This window comes from Neopelma chrysocephalum, unplaced genomic scaffold, assembly GCF_003984885.1.
Source record: "Neopelma chrysocephalum unplaced genomic scaffold, ASM398488v2 Primary Assembly neopelma1_96671, whole genome shotgun sequence".
Classification (NCBI taxonomy): Eukaryota; Metazoa; Chordata; class Aves; order Passeriformes; family Pipridae; genus Neopelma; species Neopelma chrysocephalum.
Window position 1 is genome coordinate 1343762 of NW_020925316.1, and position 16826 is coordinate 1360587.

At 41.9% G+C, this 16826-nt stretch overlaps 1 protein-coding gene across 5 annotated transcripts in view; it reads right to left on the reverse strand.

Annotated features, from left to right (window-relative positions):
* Window positions 1-2588: 2588 nt before the first annotated feature.
* The window catches only part of LPAR1 (lysophosphatidic acid receptor 1), a 70412-nt gene continuing 56174 nt past the window's right edge, over window positions 2589-16826 (reverse strand). For all 5 annotated transcript variants that reach the window (XM_027709015.1, XM_027709019.1, XM_027709016.1 and 2 more), the window contains one exon: window positions 2589-5800. In XM_027709015.1, coding sequence (XP_027564816.1) covers window positions 5499-5800 — 302 coding nt within the window. In that variant the 3' untranslated portion in view covers window positions 2589-5498. The remainder of the gene's footprint in view (window positions 5801-16826) is intronic.

Below are 16826 nucleotides of genomic sequence, written 5' to 3' on the forward strand. Positions count from 1 at the left end.
TGTTTCATTCCTCTGCTGTCTCCTGAAAGAGACCAGCCTGTGTCTCAGTCATGTTTTTTGAATAACTCCCCTCCACATCCAAAATACCAGCTCTCCTGACAAAGGGTATTTCTTTCACACTCCATATTACACATGCCAGATACTTTTGTACTAGATATAACCTCTAAACATTTACAGTAAGTGCACTTAATAATAAAATTTTTTGCCAAGCCTTATTGGCTCTCCCTATACTTTTGAGTTACAAACACATCTTTATTTAAACAGGAAAACAAGTGAACAGATTCCTGAGTCTCCCACATACACTTCTGGTTATCAGAAGTTTATCACAGGCAAATGGGAACATTTCATGGAGGCTCTTGTTAAAATGTTGGCAGCTATCAGTGGGTTGGATTTCCATGTATTGCAGGAGACAGCAGCATAGTTTAATATCGATGTATTCTGTGTTTTTTTGTTGTAGTTTTAAAAATTTTTTTGTTTTGTGGGGTTTTTGTTTGTTGACACTTTTATTTTATTTTGGTTTGATTTGTTTTTAGTATCAGCCTCCTTTTTTTCTCCTTGATAAACTTAAAAAACAGAAGCTGGGTAAACAGCTTCTTGGAAAATCCTCTAAGACAGGAAAATGGGAGGAAAGACATGGACACTTTTTCTTGAGGCACTAGACAGGTGTGGGAGTAAATACTCTTTATGCTAAATGTCTTTTTGAAGTGGCCTTTCCAATCAAATGGTAAAACCCAGGCAATTCGTCTGAACAAACGAGATTGCAGTTGCAAATCCCTTCCATAGAGACATCAGTGTATAGCACAGACCAATGGCTAACAGTAAGAACTGTTTGGAAAGGACATGACAGTACACTTGCAACAACAAGAAAGCCTTAAAGAGGACCAGAAAAAGGAAAAGCCTGTATTTAGTTTATGTTACTTCTGTACCAAGAGGAAAAAAAGTCAGTTCACTAAGGCTGACCTCTGGCACCTCCATCCAGTCCTGTGGCCAGAAGGGACCCAAAAGAATGACAGATACAACAGGGTCACGCCTCTGCATGGGATGGGGACGATACCCAAGAGAAATGCCTTTGCCTGCTCTACTTTGCATCACCTTAATTCAAACTGATTGAAAGACAGACCACAGGTGTTTGTATTCAAAGCCTCTCCATCTGAGGGTGTCCTTTTTAATCCCACCTGGGAAAAACAATCTGCTGTGTGGGCTTTTATTTATTTCACAGAAAAAGCTGTGTGGTTTTAGTCTGTGGACACATTGCAGTGAGTAAAGACAGATCTGGCTGTGGCAGTGTCACAGACAGAAACCCCAATTGGCTTTACAGTAGTTAAGTATGGTATCTGGTAGCATACTTCTGGGGAAACACAGATGTTCAGAAAAAGCTATAAAACCTGCTTTAGAAGTAGAGCCCACTTAAGTTTCCCACAAAAAATTGCTCCTAGGATCCAGACTGGCCATGGCCAAACCCCTGACCATCACAGAGGTACAAACCAAAAGCCATACTACATGGAGTGACCCAGAAAGTTTCATTTCAGTGAAATCCCATACTGGGTGAAATTGATGATGATATGGAAAAGTTACTCAGAAGGGGAAGTAGAACCAAGACATTGGACATAAAAACACGTCCTTTCCTGTTTGACATCAAAGTTAACCAGACTTAATTTGCACCATGAAGATAGCATAGTTCCTTTTCACCAAGTAACCTACTACGAGCCTTTGTTGCCAGCTTGTTTAAACAGTGCCACAGCTGTGACTATTTGGGAAGGACAGAGTTAAGGAAACAATGCTGGATCTTGTGGCAACTATTCAAAAAAACCCTGCTACTGGTGCACTATGGACAGACAGGTGTGCTTAGATTTAGGAATCACTGAAAAAGCCTTTATTTGCTCTGCCCTTCCTCCTATCTGCTGAGCTTTCAGTATCTCATTTAGGAGCCAGCCTGAACCTACCGGGATATCTCAGAACACACAGAACAAGAAAGGGGTTGACAAGAAAATCAATGTGTTGAACATACATAGAATATACTTCCAAATTTTGACATAAAAGCTGTGCTTTTTTTGACCAATGAGTCACCCAGACTCTCTCTATATAGCAACTGGGAATTAAAATTCTACTTAATAATCCCCCATTCAAAGGCCATCTTTTCAATTAGTTTTCAGACTTGTGCTGCCTCTAAAAAAACATGAAGTAGGAAAACACATTTTCCTTGACCTGCAAATGATTGCATCAACCATATTCTTTTTAAAACACAGCTCCCCATCACTACAGTTGCTGACACAAACACCATTACATTTGAACTTCAAGAGGATTTACTTAGACCAGAGGCAGCCAGCAACAGAAGAATTTTAATGACTGTGGGAGGATCGCTGGTATTTTAAGAAGTCTTCTAAAACCTTTTGAAGAATTTGAGATAAGTAAAAATAAGAGTTTTCCCTAAGTATTTTGTACCATGTTTTCACACAACAGAGGTGAGTTCTATAACTGCAAAATGAAGCTGGAAAGTCTGAACAGAGAAGTAAAACTTAGAAAAATTCTGAGATGAAAACAAATGGCATGGGAACCATTCTAAAGAAGACAGCAAATGAATCCTTCTATTGCAGCTCTGGTTTTTATTCTCTTTGCTCACTGCAGCTTTAAGTTCACTAGCTTGCAAAGAACCACTCAATTCATAGATCAGATTTCCCAAGGATATATAGACAACATGTTAACAACACAAAGCACTAACCAAATTTTTAAACAGCAGCCAAATGCTCAGTGAGTTCCTCTAATGCAATTGTACAATGTTTGCCTCCTGTAGCCTTTGATCCAAAGCATTGCACTTCATTGTTTAGAAGAAAACCACCTGCTGCCAGAAGTGCTCCTGGATTAATATACCTGACAATTGAAATTTAGCTGCTGCTAAAGGTTCAAAGGGTCCAGCTTTTTGAATTGTTCAGTGCCTCCTTGGAGAGCGGCTGATCAATGTACCTGGACAGCAACTGCTGTTGCCACGACAATGACAACAGAAAAGCCTCCTTGGGCATCCATCCTCACAAGGGGCCTCTGCACCCACCCACATATCTTGAACAATTGCACTCCTGGTTTGAAATTATTCACCCATGGCTTCTCAAAACCCACTACACTTCGAGCAGGTAAACTAGGGTGAATGATTTGCTGCTATTTTGTAACACCATTCTCCTCAGCAGTATAAAGGATACTTGGAAAGAGCAACAATGCCCACCAAAAAAACCCCCCTAAAATAAAGTGTCTATGATGTTCTATTTTTTTGTGGGGATGTTAGAGACAGGAAAAAGTGCTCTCACTGGATCCAGCGAAGCAAGGAAGTCCAAGCATTCTTGAGAAAAAGAAATTGTTTTTCAGTCAGATGTCCCCTGTCTTTGAAGGCAGTCTTACCCTCTTCTTTCTTCTGCTTACCTGCACTAGTTCAACCATCAAGCAGGCACTAAGAAAAAATGATGAATAGATTAGCAAGCAGATGCTTTTTAAAGAAGAAATTCATACAGACTGTTCTTCACTTTCTCAGTATGGTTATGTGAATAAAACCAAATCAACCTGCACATTCACTTGCTCTCAAATACAGTCAGAAAAATAAGAGCTGTTTTGTCGAAAGCAAGTGTTTATATTCAAAACCTTGGTCAACTGGCAGATAATGTTATGTTTATCCTTTCTGCCTACTCCACCTTGCACAGTATCCACACAAAATTAGCTTGACAGTTCAGGTGAATTTCAGTTTTACTGAAAGCAGTGTCAAAACTCTCACTTTATTCAGTGGGGGCAAGTTTTGTTCACTTGTTTCTCTTCCCTCCCTCAGCAAGAAACTGCCTGTTCCAAGCAATTTTACTTGTCCTCAAAGCAAGAGATGCTAAAAACACTGGATTTTCCTGGGCTGACCCTCTCCCCTCCATTACTTCCCTGCCCAAATGGGAGAACATAGTTCCCTAGGTTACATTTCAGTAGGGTACACTGAAGGATATACATCTCTGATTTTGCTTTGTGGGTTTTTTGGGAGTGTTTATTTTTTTGTTTGGGTGTTGGGGTTTTTTTGGTATAGAGGCAAATGATGATGAGAAAAATGGCCCCAGGAATTTACTCTTGATATATTTTACATTGTTAGAAGATCATACAGTTTCACAGAGAAAGGTCCCAAGTTTTTTATCAGCAAGATCCCACCTTTGCTTACACTTAGCCCTGTTAAGGAGTTTTTTTAATGTCAGTGATTGTTGGCAACCAATATTCACGAGTGGCATTTCTCTTCAAAACAGTCTGGTATGAAAAAGTCCACCTGTTAGCTTAACTATTTATAACAATGTGCCTGTGTGCCTATTATCTGAAGCATGGTCCAGTCATTTGTAATAGATGACTATGTTGCAAAGTCTTGACTTCACAAAATAAAATTGTACCTCGGTTCTTAGTAGCTCACTGTTTTTGAAGTGAAGGGTATAACAATTTAAAAGATACCCTACAAATATTTCTCAGTGTAAAAATGCAAAAGGTGTTTTGTTTTCAATTATAAGAAAAGTTCCATAAAAACTTACACTTTTTTCACATTAAAAATGCCTATGTTTTTTGCCATAAACAAGAAAAACATTCCAATGCCATAAATACATTTTTTTTAATCTACCAACCTGATTGTAGCCCTTTAAGAGCCCTAGGGATGTGTTCTACCTTAAGAACTTGTCCATAAAAAACTTGGTACCCCTCACATGTTACACATTTCATACTGCACTTCAAAGAAGAACCTTATATACATTGTGACTAAAGTACTGTTTATTTCATAATCTAAACAAACATTGGAATACAGTCTATGCTTTTCTACTTTCCTGCAGACTTTACAAAGAGCTTTTTTTTTCATAATTAAAACAATCTGCATACACACAGAACATGCATTCTCTAACGCCAGTAATGAAGGTAAGAAGAGTCAGTTTCCATCATCTTCCTGTTGCCTGTGTTAGAAAAAAATACTTTTGTTTTTACTGTAGTTATGGCAGTGTGGCTAAGTATACAAAGACTAGAGCACAGTTTTACTCCCTGCACAGAAAACGTTCATCACAAGCATGCTGATGGTGATACATATTACATGTCTATTAAATGATAGGCATACTTTTATCCCCTTTACTCCCTTTTTAAAAATACTAAGTGGCTACGTGTAAATGCAGTGAAGCAGTTATAAGCTTAATTAATCAGAGTTGATTCAGACTGGCACCAAGATGCAGCGAAGTCCAACAAAGTCTCAGTGAAGCTTTCCACGGGCTACCGATGACCTCCGCCTCAAGGCATCTACCTTCTACCTTTTTAAAGTAGAAATCAAAGGCCTTGCATCCTGGCCAGTCCTGTGGATGGGGTGGTCTGCACTGGTGTGCCAGGCTCCCTGGAAAAGATGCACTTGTAGTCCATTAGTGTTTAAGAAAACGTTGTGAGTGGGTTACCTTCCCTGGGCCCGTGCACCCACCCCGCCCTGTGGCGTAGCCTGCTGCTCTTTGTTGGTCACGTGGCTGGCTGTGGTTTTACACCACAGAGTGGTCGTTGCTGTGGACACCAGCCAAGATAGTGTGGTTGAGCGAGGATGCCGACCGATCTGAGCCTTCGGTGGGGCCATTGGCGCTCTCACTCCGCTGGCAGCAGAGGATCTGCTTGAAGGTTGCGCTCATTTCCTTGTCCCGGTAGGAATAGATGATGGGGTTCATCGCAGAGTTGAACTCTGCCAGGAGCAGGAAGAATTTTTCATAGGCCAGGACGTTGCACTGGGGACAGCAAACATCAAGGAGCAGCAAGACTAATCCTGGGGTCCAGCAGATTATGAAAGCACCTAGGAAGAGAAAGAGTGGACAAAACACAACAAATTCCACAAATATACTAATGCATCATTACTCATCAAAATACCACAAGAAGCACCCAGCTGGAAGTGGCAATGGTTAATTTTCTCTTTCAAGAGCATCGTTCCCACACTCTTTCTTCACCGACCTGATGAGCAGGACGCCTTTCAAAGGCCTGTAAATGGTTATGGGAACACATCAAAAGAGCAAGGCAAACCCCCATGCCCCACCCCTGCCCTCCTCGCCATCTGAAACTCTTCCTGGCAAATACATTTGCATTTAAATTTGATAATGAGGAACATTTTTTCCCTTCAGCTAGAGACCTCTGACTAATCAATCTCTTGATCAGGAGAAACAATGCTGCAATTTACTTCTCAAACTAATAACAACAAAGAAAACCTTTCTGTAAGTGCTGTGACTGAAGCATCATTAATAGAAAAAGAGTGCAGGCAGCAATTCTCAAGAAAAAGAAAGCCTGGGTCTTGTTAATCCATTTCAGCCTCATTATGTAATGGAAAGTCCTAAACACACATCCTTCTTGCACTGAAATACAGTCCTTCAACAGATCTTTTCTTAGGGTTCTATTCAATCGAAATTCAGAGGCTCCTCAGGCTTCAGTAGTGTCAAAGCCAAAGAGCTCTTACCCCTCCTCCTTTCTCTGTTTTGCAAAGCTGAGGAGAACAAAGCCCAGAATAAAATTCAGAGTTCAAGGCAGAAATGAAATCTAATGCCTGGTACTTTATTGGGAATACTAAATTAAAGGAAGGTGCTCACTCCTTCCAAGGTTAGAGGAGTTTTATGTATAAGCTCTGCTGGGGAAGTCCTTACACACCAATCATGCCAGAATAAAGATGGGGCTCCTGAGATTTTCCTGGATGAGATGCTTGACTTAAGTGGAAACCAGTCTTACCATCAGTGAGCAGGATCAGTGCAGGCAGCAGCAATAAGGGCTTCCCAGCTCTACCCACTGGGCACTGTTTTCAAACTGGTTCTCCAGTCATTCTGGTATTTATTTGTTAACATACTGCTCCTGTTTTTAATTCGGTGATGTTCTCTGCAGGTCTAGCATGCCTGTCAAGAAGGTGCCAGCTATTTCCAGTTAAGGCAGTGATGACTGTAAGCTATGCAGACACCTTTATGTTTGGATAACAAATGTACATAGATCAAATAGAAGAATGTTTTATGAAGGGCTTTGCAAACATGAAGGGTGTGCCAGGTGACAGACATTGGCTTTTCCATACCAAAAAGCATCCCTAAACTGAGCTTGCTTGCAGCTATTGGCACCACAGTGCCACTCTATGCCTATCACTTTGCTGACCAACAAAGCACGCCAAGGAAAAGAAGCTGGGAGGTGAACTACCAGCTTCCAGTGCAAAGCACTGAATCCTTTGATCAAGTGACTTTGTTAGGGTCTGGCAGCACTTTTACAGCATGGGGAGGATGAAACTCTCCCATGCCGAGGTACCAATAAACACATGAATCCACTTCATAGCTTTTGTCGGTAGCTCTTTTGGACTCCAGCAGTCCTAGAAAAGAGTACCCAAAACCCATGCAAAGGACTACAGTCTTTTGTCCCTTCTTTGTACCCGTTCCCATAAGAGTAGAAAACTGCATCTCCTTATTTGCAGGATTGTCCATGCTGATAATGAGTCCACCCTCTGCATGGAGAAGCTCTGTTGAGCTGGTTTCTGCAGAAATCAAGCCAATCATTCAAATTCAACTACTCACAGCTGAAACTGTACATGTTGTATTTGGCCTCCTAGCTAGTGAGGCAGCGGTGGACTTTGTTCTAGCTTGAGCATGTATTTTCTTCATTATAGGCTGCCTTGGGAAAACAACATCAGAGACGGGAACACTGCAAGTCATGCGATCTACATTCAAGGAAAAAAGACAATGACAGCATCCTCACCAGGCCTGCAGCAGAAAAGTCCAATGTGGGAACAATGGAGCTGACAGGAAAGCTCTCCTAGCGTTGTTCAAAGTTGCAATTGAAAGCTTCCAATTTTCCAACTTCTTTTTTTTAAAATCTGTTGTTGAGAAACAACAGAACATTCTGTTGACATAATTTCTGATGTATTAAAAACAGCAACAAGAAGCTGTATGGTTGAGGCAGGTAGGAATTTGCTCCTGAGAAAGCACCAAAGTTATGAAGAAAAGTCCACATGCAACCCACTGCACTGAACACTGGTCTCAAGTGGAGTTTCTGAGCCTCTCCGGGGTCCTTGGTATCTCAGATAGGTCTGATAACCTCTGTGCTGAGGCTTGATTGGCTGCACTCAAGAAAAAGTGGATTGTAGTTGAGCAAGCAACTAAATGTGTAGCTCATGCTACACTGAACAATGATAAAAACAAAGGGTTGCCTTCCCAGCCAGCTCTGGAAGGAAGTCACTGTTGTGCAAGTTGTCATCCTGCTGCTCATGCCTGGCCTGGAGCTGGGTCAAGAAGGCCATGCTGTCCAGCTCCAGACCTGCTTGGGCAATGTGGGCTTTTCCGCTGCCCTGGCCCCCAGCCTCAGACCAGGCTGACTTTCCAACTGCTTTCCTCCATGAGGCAGCAGTGGCTGGTAGGGGAGCACACAATACCCAGGACCACAGCTTTGTGCAAGCAAGGCTTCTTTCAAGCTCCTGAACAGACTGCTCACTTGTGACTGGGAAGTAAAAGCCATTGAAGTCAGCCCCATTCAGTCTAGTGAGTTTTGTATTACTTTAGCCCCCGGGATTTTCCTAGCAAAACTTCCCATCATGCTAATGGCTCCAACAGTTTATTAAGTGCTTGCAAATGGTGACACAAAAATGCCTCAGGTTTGCTCACTTGTTATTTAACTGTTAATACCCTAGAAAATACTGGAAAGTGTCACTCATTATAAGGGTATGTTTGAGTCAGGTACAGTGCAAGGAACACAATAATGCTAGGCTCTTATTACTTCAGATTTAGGAAAGTTCATCTGTTAACCTTGGAAGGAAAACAAAACTTGAATTTTTTTTTTGTTTTTACTTCTTACTTGGAATATTTGTCAAAGTAAGCTAAAAGTGAGGTTAAATTCTTCTCCTCCCAAAAATGTGTTGTGCATTGATTTCACCAAGAATGAAGATCTAAAAATATCACATCTAATAAAACAGTGATATCCAAAAGCTTCCTGCTACCATACTCTGGAAAGCCTTAAGCGTACACCAAAATCTTGTTGTATTTTTCTGCTCAGGAACAGAAGTGAGAGCAGCCCAAAGAACAGCGTTAGTAATTTTCAGGTGCATCTTAACTTTTTACAAACTCAGTTGAACCCAAGTTACAATTACATACAAAGTAGATCTGTTGTAGTCAGTGAATTGAATCTTTGTGGATATGCCACTGTCGTACCATGGCACTAGGAGAGCTCAACATGCATGAATAAAAATGCAGATTGTATCTCCTTGGGTGGCTGAAAAACACTGTTGCCTGGAGAGAGAACACTTTGGGATGTCATCTCCAACTCCAGCAGTCCTAAGGAGGCACTGGCACTGCATGAAGCTGAAGAAGCTGTTCACTTGCAGCTGCATCCTATGGTGCATGTCCAAGGTCTGCCCTGAGGATCTGGGTGAGGAAGAAATGCCCATCAGGCTGAGACTCAATGGCTAGCCATTAGGCAGGAAAGCTTGAGGGAACCAGAGGAATAGCACTTAAAAAATTTAAGGACACAAGATGAAAAGGGTCCCTTTAGGCTGAGAACCATGTTTTTCAGCAGGAAATATGAGTTACAACAAAGCAGTTATCACACTAATATAATTTTCTGCTGCTGCGTTATACTTCTCACTCAGGACTGAAACTCCAACTCCTTGTGCATTATCTGTCTAGCAGAGCTGTGGCAGAAGAACACTGGGGGCTTTTCAATGAGCATGATATGACTACAACACATCTGTCTTGAACCCATATCTGGTGCACCAGCGCAGAGTCTTTCCATGGTAGCTGGATGCTTAGAAACCCCTGGGTAAGAGTGACGTGGCCTGACAGCAAGATTTGATTGCAAGAGAGTAAAAACTGTTGTAGGCAGTAGGCATATGAAACCAACCATGATAAATCACACAAAAATGAGTGAGTAGAAGAACAAAAGAGAAAACAATTCCAAAAAACAGCAGCAGAAAAGAAATAAGCTACATGAGAATAAACACTGATGGACCAGTCACTCATTACTAGGATACCAGACTGGATGGCTACTCACGAAACCTCTTATGTTAGCAGGTGAAGTGTTTCCTAAGCAGCACATTTTTTCTTTTTTTTTCTTTTTTTGTCTTTTGCCTTGGGCAACCTAAGTCTGTGTTTATTCCATGAACATCTATTTTCCTCTAACTCAAAACAGCAAAATAAAAGAAGCACTTCTGCTTCTGCCAAGTCACACACTGCTGTCCCTTGGAGGATCTGGAAGGATTTGGCTCTTTGTCAGTACACACCTATTCTGAATCACCCTTTTTCTCCTGCTTAACCATATCACGTCCCTTTCATGTGCCCTGTTCTATCTATCTTGTGTGTTAACCCTGACAGTGATTTCTGGCATGAGCTCACACTCCCCCTGCAAATTCCTCAGTCTGCATGGAGGGGAAAAATATTGAAAGGGCCTCTTTTAGGGAGTGAGAGGAGAAAAGGGAAAAAAAAAATCTCTCTTGTGTTTGCAGTTTTGTTAAGATTACAGAAACAGGATAAGGCACTATCATATCAAAGACAGAAAAGATCCATTCTAGCTGAACTGCAGGATCATGTATAATCTGCTTCTTTTGCCCACCTGCTCTTGTCCACCCGTTATCCTTTCCAAATCCCCTCCTGCCCTCAGAATGGCACTTGTGGCAGGCAGCTGCACCACCACTTCCTCTGGCACAATGGTGATGGAGAGAGGAAAGGACACTGAGCATCACTGTTATCACTACTATCAAAAGGGAGAAGGGTTTTTCTTTATGCTGAAAGCAATGCTATGGGGGGATGATTTGTTTTATTTAAAAAAACTATAGCCAAAAAGGGCTACAGAAATGCCTGGCATTTTCCACATCCTGGTGCAATCCTACCCTCGTCAGGGAAAGCCATTTGCTATGCTAGCTGAGGAGCAAGCTCATCAGCTGCAGCACAACTGCACTCCTTCATGTCCCAGCCATCTGCAAGCTGTATCAATGACCCTCCTTATCACACTGAGTATTATCCTGCGCATAGCATGAATAGAGAGAAGTACTGCATGCAATAGATGCAGTAGTACTTATTTGCAACTATATATTGTTTTCCCTTGACACAAATATTAGACCATGAAATCTAAAATGAATGCTGAATTATTATATATGCAAACAATCACAAAGCTCATCTATCATGCTGTAAACATACAGATGTAGGAGTAGTTTTTCTAATTCTGGTCTGACATAATTTTCCCCAATTTTGCCACAACATTAGTACAATATAGCTGATAGTTCTTGGTGGATGAAAACACAGATGTTGCTGGGTTTTACAGTTTCTGCTGGAAATAATTAACATTGGTGTAATGTTTTCTTCCACCCATGGAATTTTCATGTGAATAAGTAAAATATGACTACCACAATATGGACCAGATTAATAAATGTAAAATAATCATATGCTAAACTTGGCAAATTCTGCGGAATTTCATATATGAAAGGCTTGCCTCTCCATCCACAGATGGCAAAACACTTGAGAAGGATGACAGTGACAGAAAGTCCTTGGAAAATACCCCAGGTGGGAGAGAGCAGCCTACAGAGTAGCAGTAAGAGTGGCCTTGTTGAAAATGGTGATATCAAAACAGCCTCATTTATTGAAGGTGTCTTTATTCAAGGAAACTGGATGAATTCTGAATGAGTGAGAGATTCATAGCACACTCCTTCTGCAGTTTGTAACTGAGTGCAAAATGCTGCATTCTCTGACATATGTCTGGGAGACTTTAACACTATGGGCACCTTTGGGTTTCAAACCTAAAATTTCTCTGGTGGGACTGTGTATGAAAGAAAGAGGGGATATCTCAGCAGTGTAAAACAGGAAATAAGAAACAAAAAAAGGTAAATAAAATCTACATTCTTATTCATGAAACACTACCTTACATGTACTTCTCTAAGATGATTTGAAGCAGGAGGTCATGAGCACATAAGGGAAAATACACAACTAGGGGGGATACAGGAGGAGCTGGTGATATGAGCCACCAGCTTGTCTTTAATAACACCGTATGTGCCCCATCTTTGGGATCCCTGTTCTAGTCTCCCATGAGTTGAGCAGCTCTGAATGTGCAGCTTATGGATAAAATCCCAACCTCAGCTTTACTAAGTATCTCAACTCCACATGAAAAGGTTTGCCAGATTTTTGAGTCTACTGCACCCAGGGTGTAAAGGGATTTTAAAAGAAACTGTTTCTGCTAGTATTGCATCCAATCCCCGATTTCCTATCTTCTGCACAGCTATACACACATGTACACTCCAACTGCTTCCTGAATCCTGTTCTGAAAATCTGAGCTGTTGAGTTTGGTCAGACTTTGCACAAAATAATGGCTGGATCATGTAGGAACAGAGAAATCGTGTCTTGCTAAAAAACACATTTCCTCTTCCCAGCACGAATACAGAACGTGTCTGCTTCAAACATTTGTCTTCACCTGTCTGCACAGAATTTATTTGGTGTTTTAGGCATGGTTATCTTTGTCAACAAATCACCCCCTCTCTGAGGAACCTGTCTGCTTCCATCTTGAAACATTTATCTGGTTTAAAACATGTAAATGACTGAACATGAAAGCAGCCTTGGGGCTCTGCCTGTGCTCTGGCTGGACTGGGAGGAGCAGCAAGCCTTGACCACAAAGAGTGATGCCCAGTGTATGCTAGCATGACCTCATTCTGGGCTTTAATATTTGGTATTTCACTTGTGTCTGTTCATCACTCCAATCCACATCACCTTTATTATTTTCAGAAAAAATAAAATAAAAAACTCTTCCTAAATGGACATACAGTCTTGACCACAATTGATACTTCTGCCGGCACATAGACCAGGCTACAGGTCTGGCCTCTGCTCTACCTGTTCTCTTCCAATGCTCACATCACCACATTGCTCCTGACAGTTTATCATTTAAATACTCACAAATTCTTTGGTGAAATCTGTAGGTTTCTTTTAAACCAGACACACTTGGCATCTACACATACTACACACAGGGCCAACTGGAGAAACACCTGAGGTCATCGTGGTGTTTCACAGGGTGCTGACAACAACCATTAGCCAACAACTTGACTGGTACCACTTGTTGCATGACTACCATCTCTGAGTATAGAGATTGTCAGACAGAAAACACTGTGGTCAGTGGGACTGCATCTGCAGCCATCATGCCTTCCCTAATCTCAAGGGGATCAATGCCTTTTGTCTTCTCTTTCTGCTTCAGTTTGTAAGTCCAGACCAGAGGTGATGAAGAGCAGGTTTTCCTCTGTAGGACTTGTACATAGCTGCTGGAGGTGTCTTTGGTGAGCTCACTTCCAGCAGGACTGAGTGCTTACTGCCCTGAGTGCTTGCTGCCATGTGCTGGAGGCAGGGTATGCTGACACTTGGCCTCTGACTTTCCTTCTGGAGGTCCTATCTGCTGTGTGTCTTCCTAGCTGGATGCTGAGTGGCCTGTCTCTGGACCTTGGCACCAGCTGTAGATGTTACCAATACCACATGGGTCTCCAAGGACTTGCATATCCCCGTAGTATTTGAGGCTTCTGAAGTTTGAAACAGCAAATAGACAGAAAAGCCTGGGCAGGACTGAAAACAAAAAAGACAAACTCAAGAGAAAATGAGACTGGATAGTAGCAAGCTGCCAGAACTGACTGCTTATTTCATGGGTGCTCATCAAACACTAGCCCAGGTTAACAATCTCTTTATGTCATTCCCTGCCTGATGCTCACAGTCCTGCAAAATGAGTTTACTGGTCTCTGGCCAGTTGATTCAGCTGCCCCCACGTACTCCATGGCTGACATCTCTGAAGGAGAACTCAAGTGCTAATGCAAATGGAGGAGGCCAGGACTGTTTTTCAACCGACACCTGCAAATCAAAGGAGTTTGAATGGCCCTTGGTTTCACAAATACACTTGCAATGGTTTTAAAGAACACCCTGCAAAGACAGCATGTGCAAAACACTTTCCAAAAGTAAAAGCAAAAGCTTGAGTCCATGGCAATTTATCTGCACTCATCTGAATCTCTCAAATCAAGGAAAATGGAACTTGTCACTGACCTAGTGGACTGCAGCAGAGGGACAGTGCACCGCCCCCCTGCAAAGAGAGAAACTAAGCCAATGGTCAGGATTCCAACTGATTTCTAAATTCATAAAGATATGTGAAGCTAATTTCTGAATAAAAGCTTGGCTGTTGCCAGAGAAATCCGAGTATTTATCTCCGTGTAAAGACAGTGACCCCCGTGGAGTTTCTCTGTTGCCAAAAAACCTGACACACAGAGGAAATTTTGGTGTCTTTTTCAACTTTTGAGTGTTCCAGACAAGCCGTTATGCTCTATTTTGAACACAAATGCTTCTATAGTCCTAAATCAGTGCTGGAAGCTTGGCTGGAAAAAGAACACATCATAATAATAATAGTAGGATCCTGGTCTTCCTGGGTCATGGTGACGCAGGACAAAGAAAAACCAGCAAGAGAAGCCTGGGGAAAACTAGAAACAAGAATCATAGAATTACAGAAAGACTTGGATTGAAAGGGACTTTAAACATCATCTAGCCCTAAACCCTCTGCCATGGGCAGGGATGCCAGAGGTCAGGTTGCTCAGGGTCCTGGCCTTGAACACTTTCAGGGATGAGGCAGCCACAAATTTTCTGAGCAACCTGTGCCAGTACCTCACCACTGTCACAGTAAAGATTTTCTTCCTAATATCTAATCTAAATCTACTCTCTTTCCATTTAAAGCCATTCCCACTTTTCCTATCACTCCATGCCTTTGTAAAATGTCCTTCTCCAGCATTCTTGTAGGCCCCCCTCAGGTGCTATAAGTTCTGCCCAGAGCCTTCTCCAGGCTGAATAACCCCAATGCTCTCAGCCTCTGCTTCAGCCCTCTGATCAGCTTTGTGGCCTTTCTCCGGATCTGCTCCAACAAGCCCAAGAAACTACCTTCAGTCCATACCTAGCAACCTGTTTTCATCCCCTAGTCCAAACTCAGCCGGATAGTCTTTAGGGGCACTAATTGCTCATGGTCATGACTTGGGACTTCAGGTGGGGGACAGACCCATCCCTGAACAGCCAGAGGACCCTCTCTTGAGGGATCTGGGCAAGGCTTTCAGGTCCCAGAGGTGGGGTAGCTGGAAGTGACCAAGTCTGGTGGCAATGTGAACATGCCTATGCAAAGGTGAAGGCTCACTGCAAGAGGTCATATGAGGCAGGAGCAGGACAGCTGGCACCCCACAAGCAGGGATCACAAACTGGACTCTGTTCTGCCTGCTTCTGCAAGGTATGTTTAGTGTGCTTGGGACCCTGGTGTCTTGCTGCTTCTCTAGTAGCTGCAGTCTCCAATCACAGAAAAATTATTCACAGCCATGTTGAAAAAGCCCTGTTCTGCCCACTTTTCCAACAGAAATCTGTATACCCCCCATGGCACTCAGGTACTTTCCCAGGCATGATCACAATGCTATGCTCAAACAATACAGTTTGTTTAGCAGATTTCAAACAACTTTGGTACACAAGATTGTTTAATTGTATTTTCTTTGTTGTTAAGGACATTAAGTGTTACTGTATTATGTTTGGATAAGCTCCAGTTGCAACACAAGATTCCAAATGAAGCATGGGTGGATGCAACTTAATATGTAAAGGATTGCTTTGATTCTTATATAAAAGGAAATTAATAATATTAGAAGAAAAATATTAGCCTCTATCTGTTTCCTTAATAGGAATAAAATTTGTTTCTCCCATGCTAATACCAGATTGCAAATAGGAGAAAGTGTTACCAAAGGGTAGAGATACTGAAAATGACTGCATTATATACCAACTCTGTCTCAACTGCAAGAAAACTGTGTGTGCTTTTACCTTTACATAGCCATACTGACATTTATCTGATTATAACTACCTGGTGAAGCTGCAGTAGACAACCCTTGATGGAACTGCATCAAGACAAGTTACACAAAATGGTTTTAAGGAGCAGAATCCACCGTGGTAGCTGTGCCTTTCTGGGAAAATGAAGAGCACGAGCTCTAGAGTGAAGCAGACAACAAGGGAAAAGCCCTCATGGATAAGTTGTCACTGTAGGATAAATCTTCTTGGAAAAATCTACCTGTCTTAGGACATGTTAGGATAACCTTTTCCCCTAAAAGACTTTCTACTCCTCATCTGAATGTTAACAAATGAAACTGCTGTCTTAGGCCAGAAGCAGCCTTGGACAGACTGTACATGAACAACAGCACTGTACCAAGCTGTCTGTACACCTCACCACCCAAGCAGTGTCGAGGTCATATGGACATTACTTAGCTACCAGACTACCAGTGAAGCATCTACCAACAGCAATGACAGAACCAAGGGATAGCAGAAAGACACTGCACTTCTCAAGAAAAGCACTGACTGAAGAACTACCCCTATTTTGATTGCGGTAAGTATATCCTTAAAGGTTATCAGAAGGGTAAATTCCAGGTTTTAGCACTTAATTTTATATGTGTTTGTTTAAAGCTATCTAGATGAAGCTGGAAGTGTATTTGGGCAGAAAACATAATTTTTGGTCTATATTTTCACACTGAAGATGAGACATGGTTTAAAAGGATGCAGCTACCTCTTGGGTCTCATAGGTGCCTCTGGATTCCTCTGGAACATCTGATTTTCCCTGTCTGGACAAGATGCCCTCATTCTGGAACTTTGGTCTTAGATGTAAGGGAAAAGGATAGTTCATTGTTTTATCAAATTCTATGACGCTAATCTCTGAGAGAGAAGCACTGCAAAAGTGTACAATAGGTACTTTTCTCCCCATCAGAAGGGTGTTTGCTGTCCTGCAGCATATAATTTTACTGTGATAGCAACAGTATTTCCCATACTTCAAATGGGAAATTCAGTGAACAGGTCTGGAAATGTTTCATT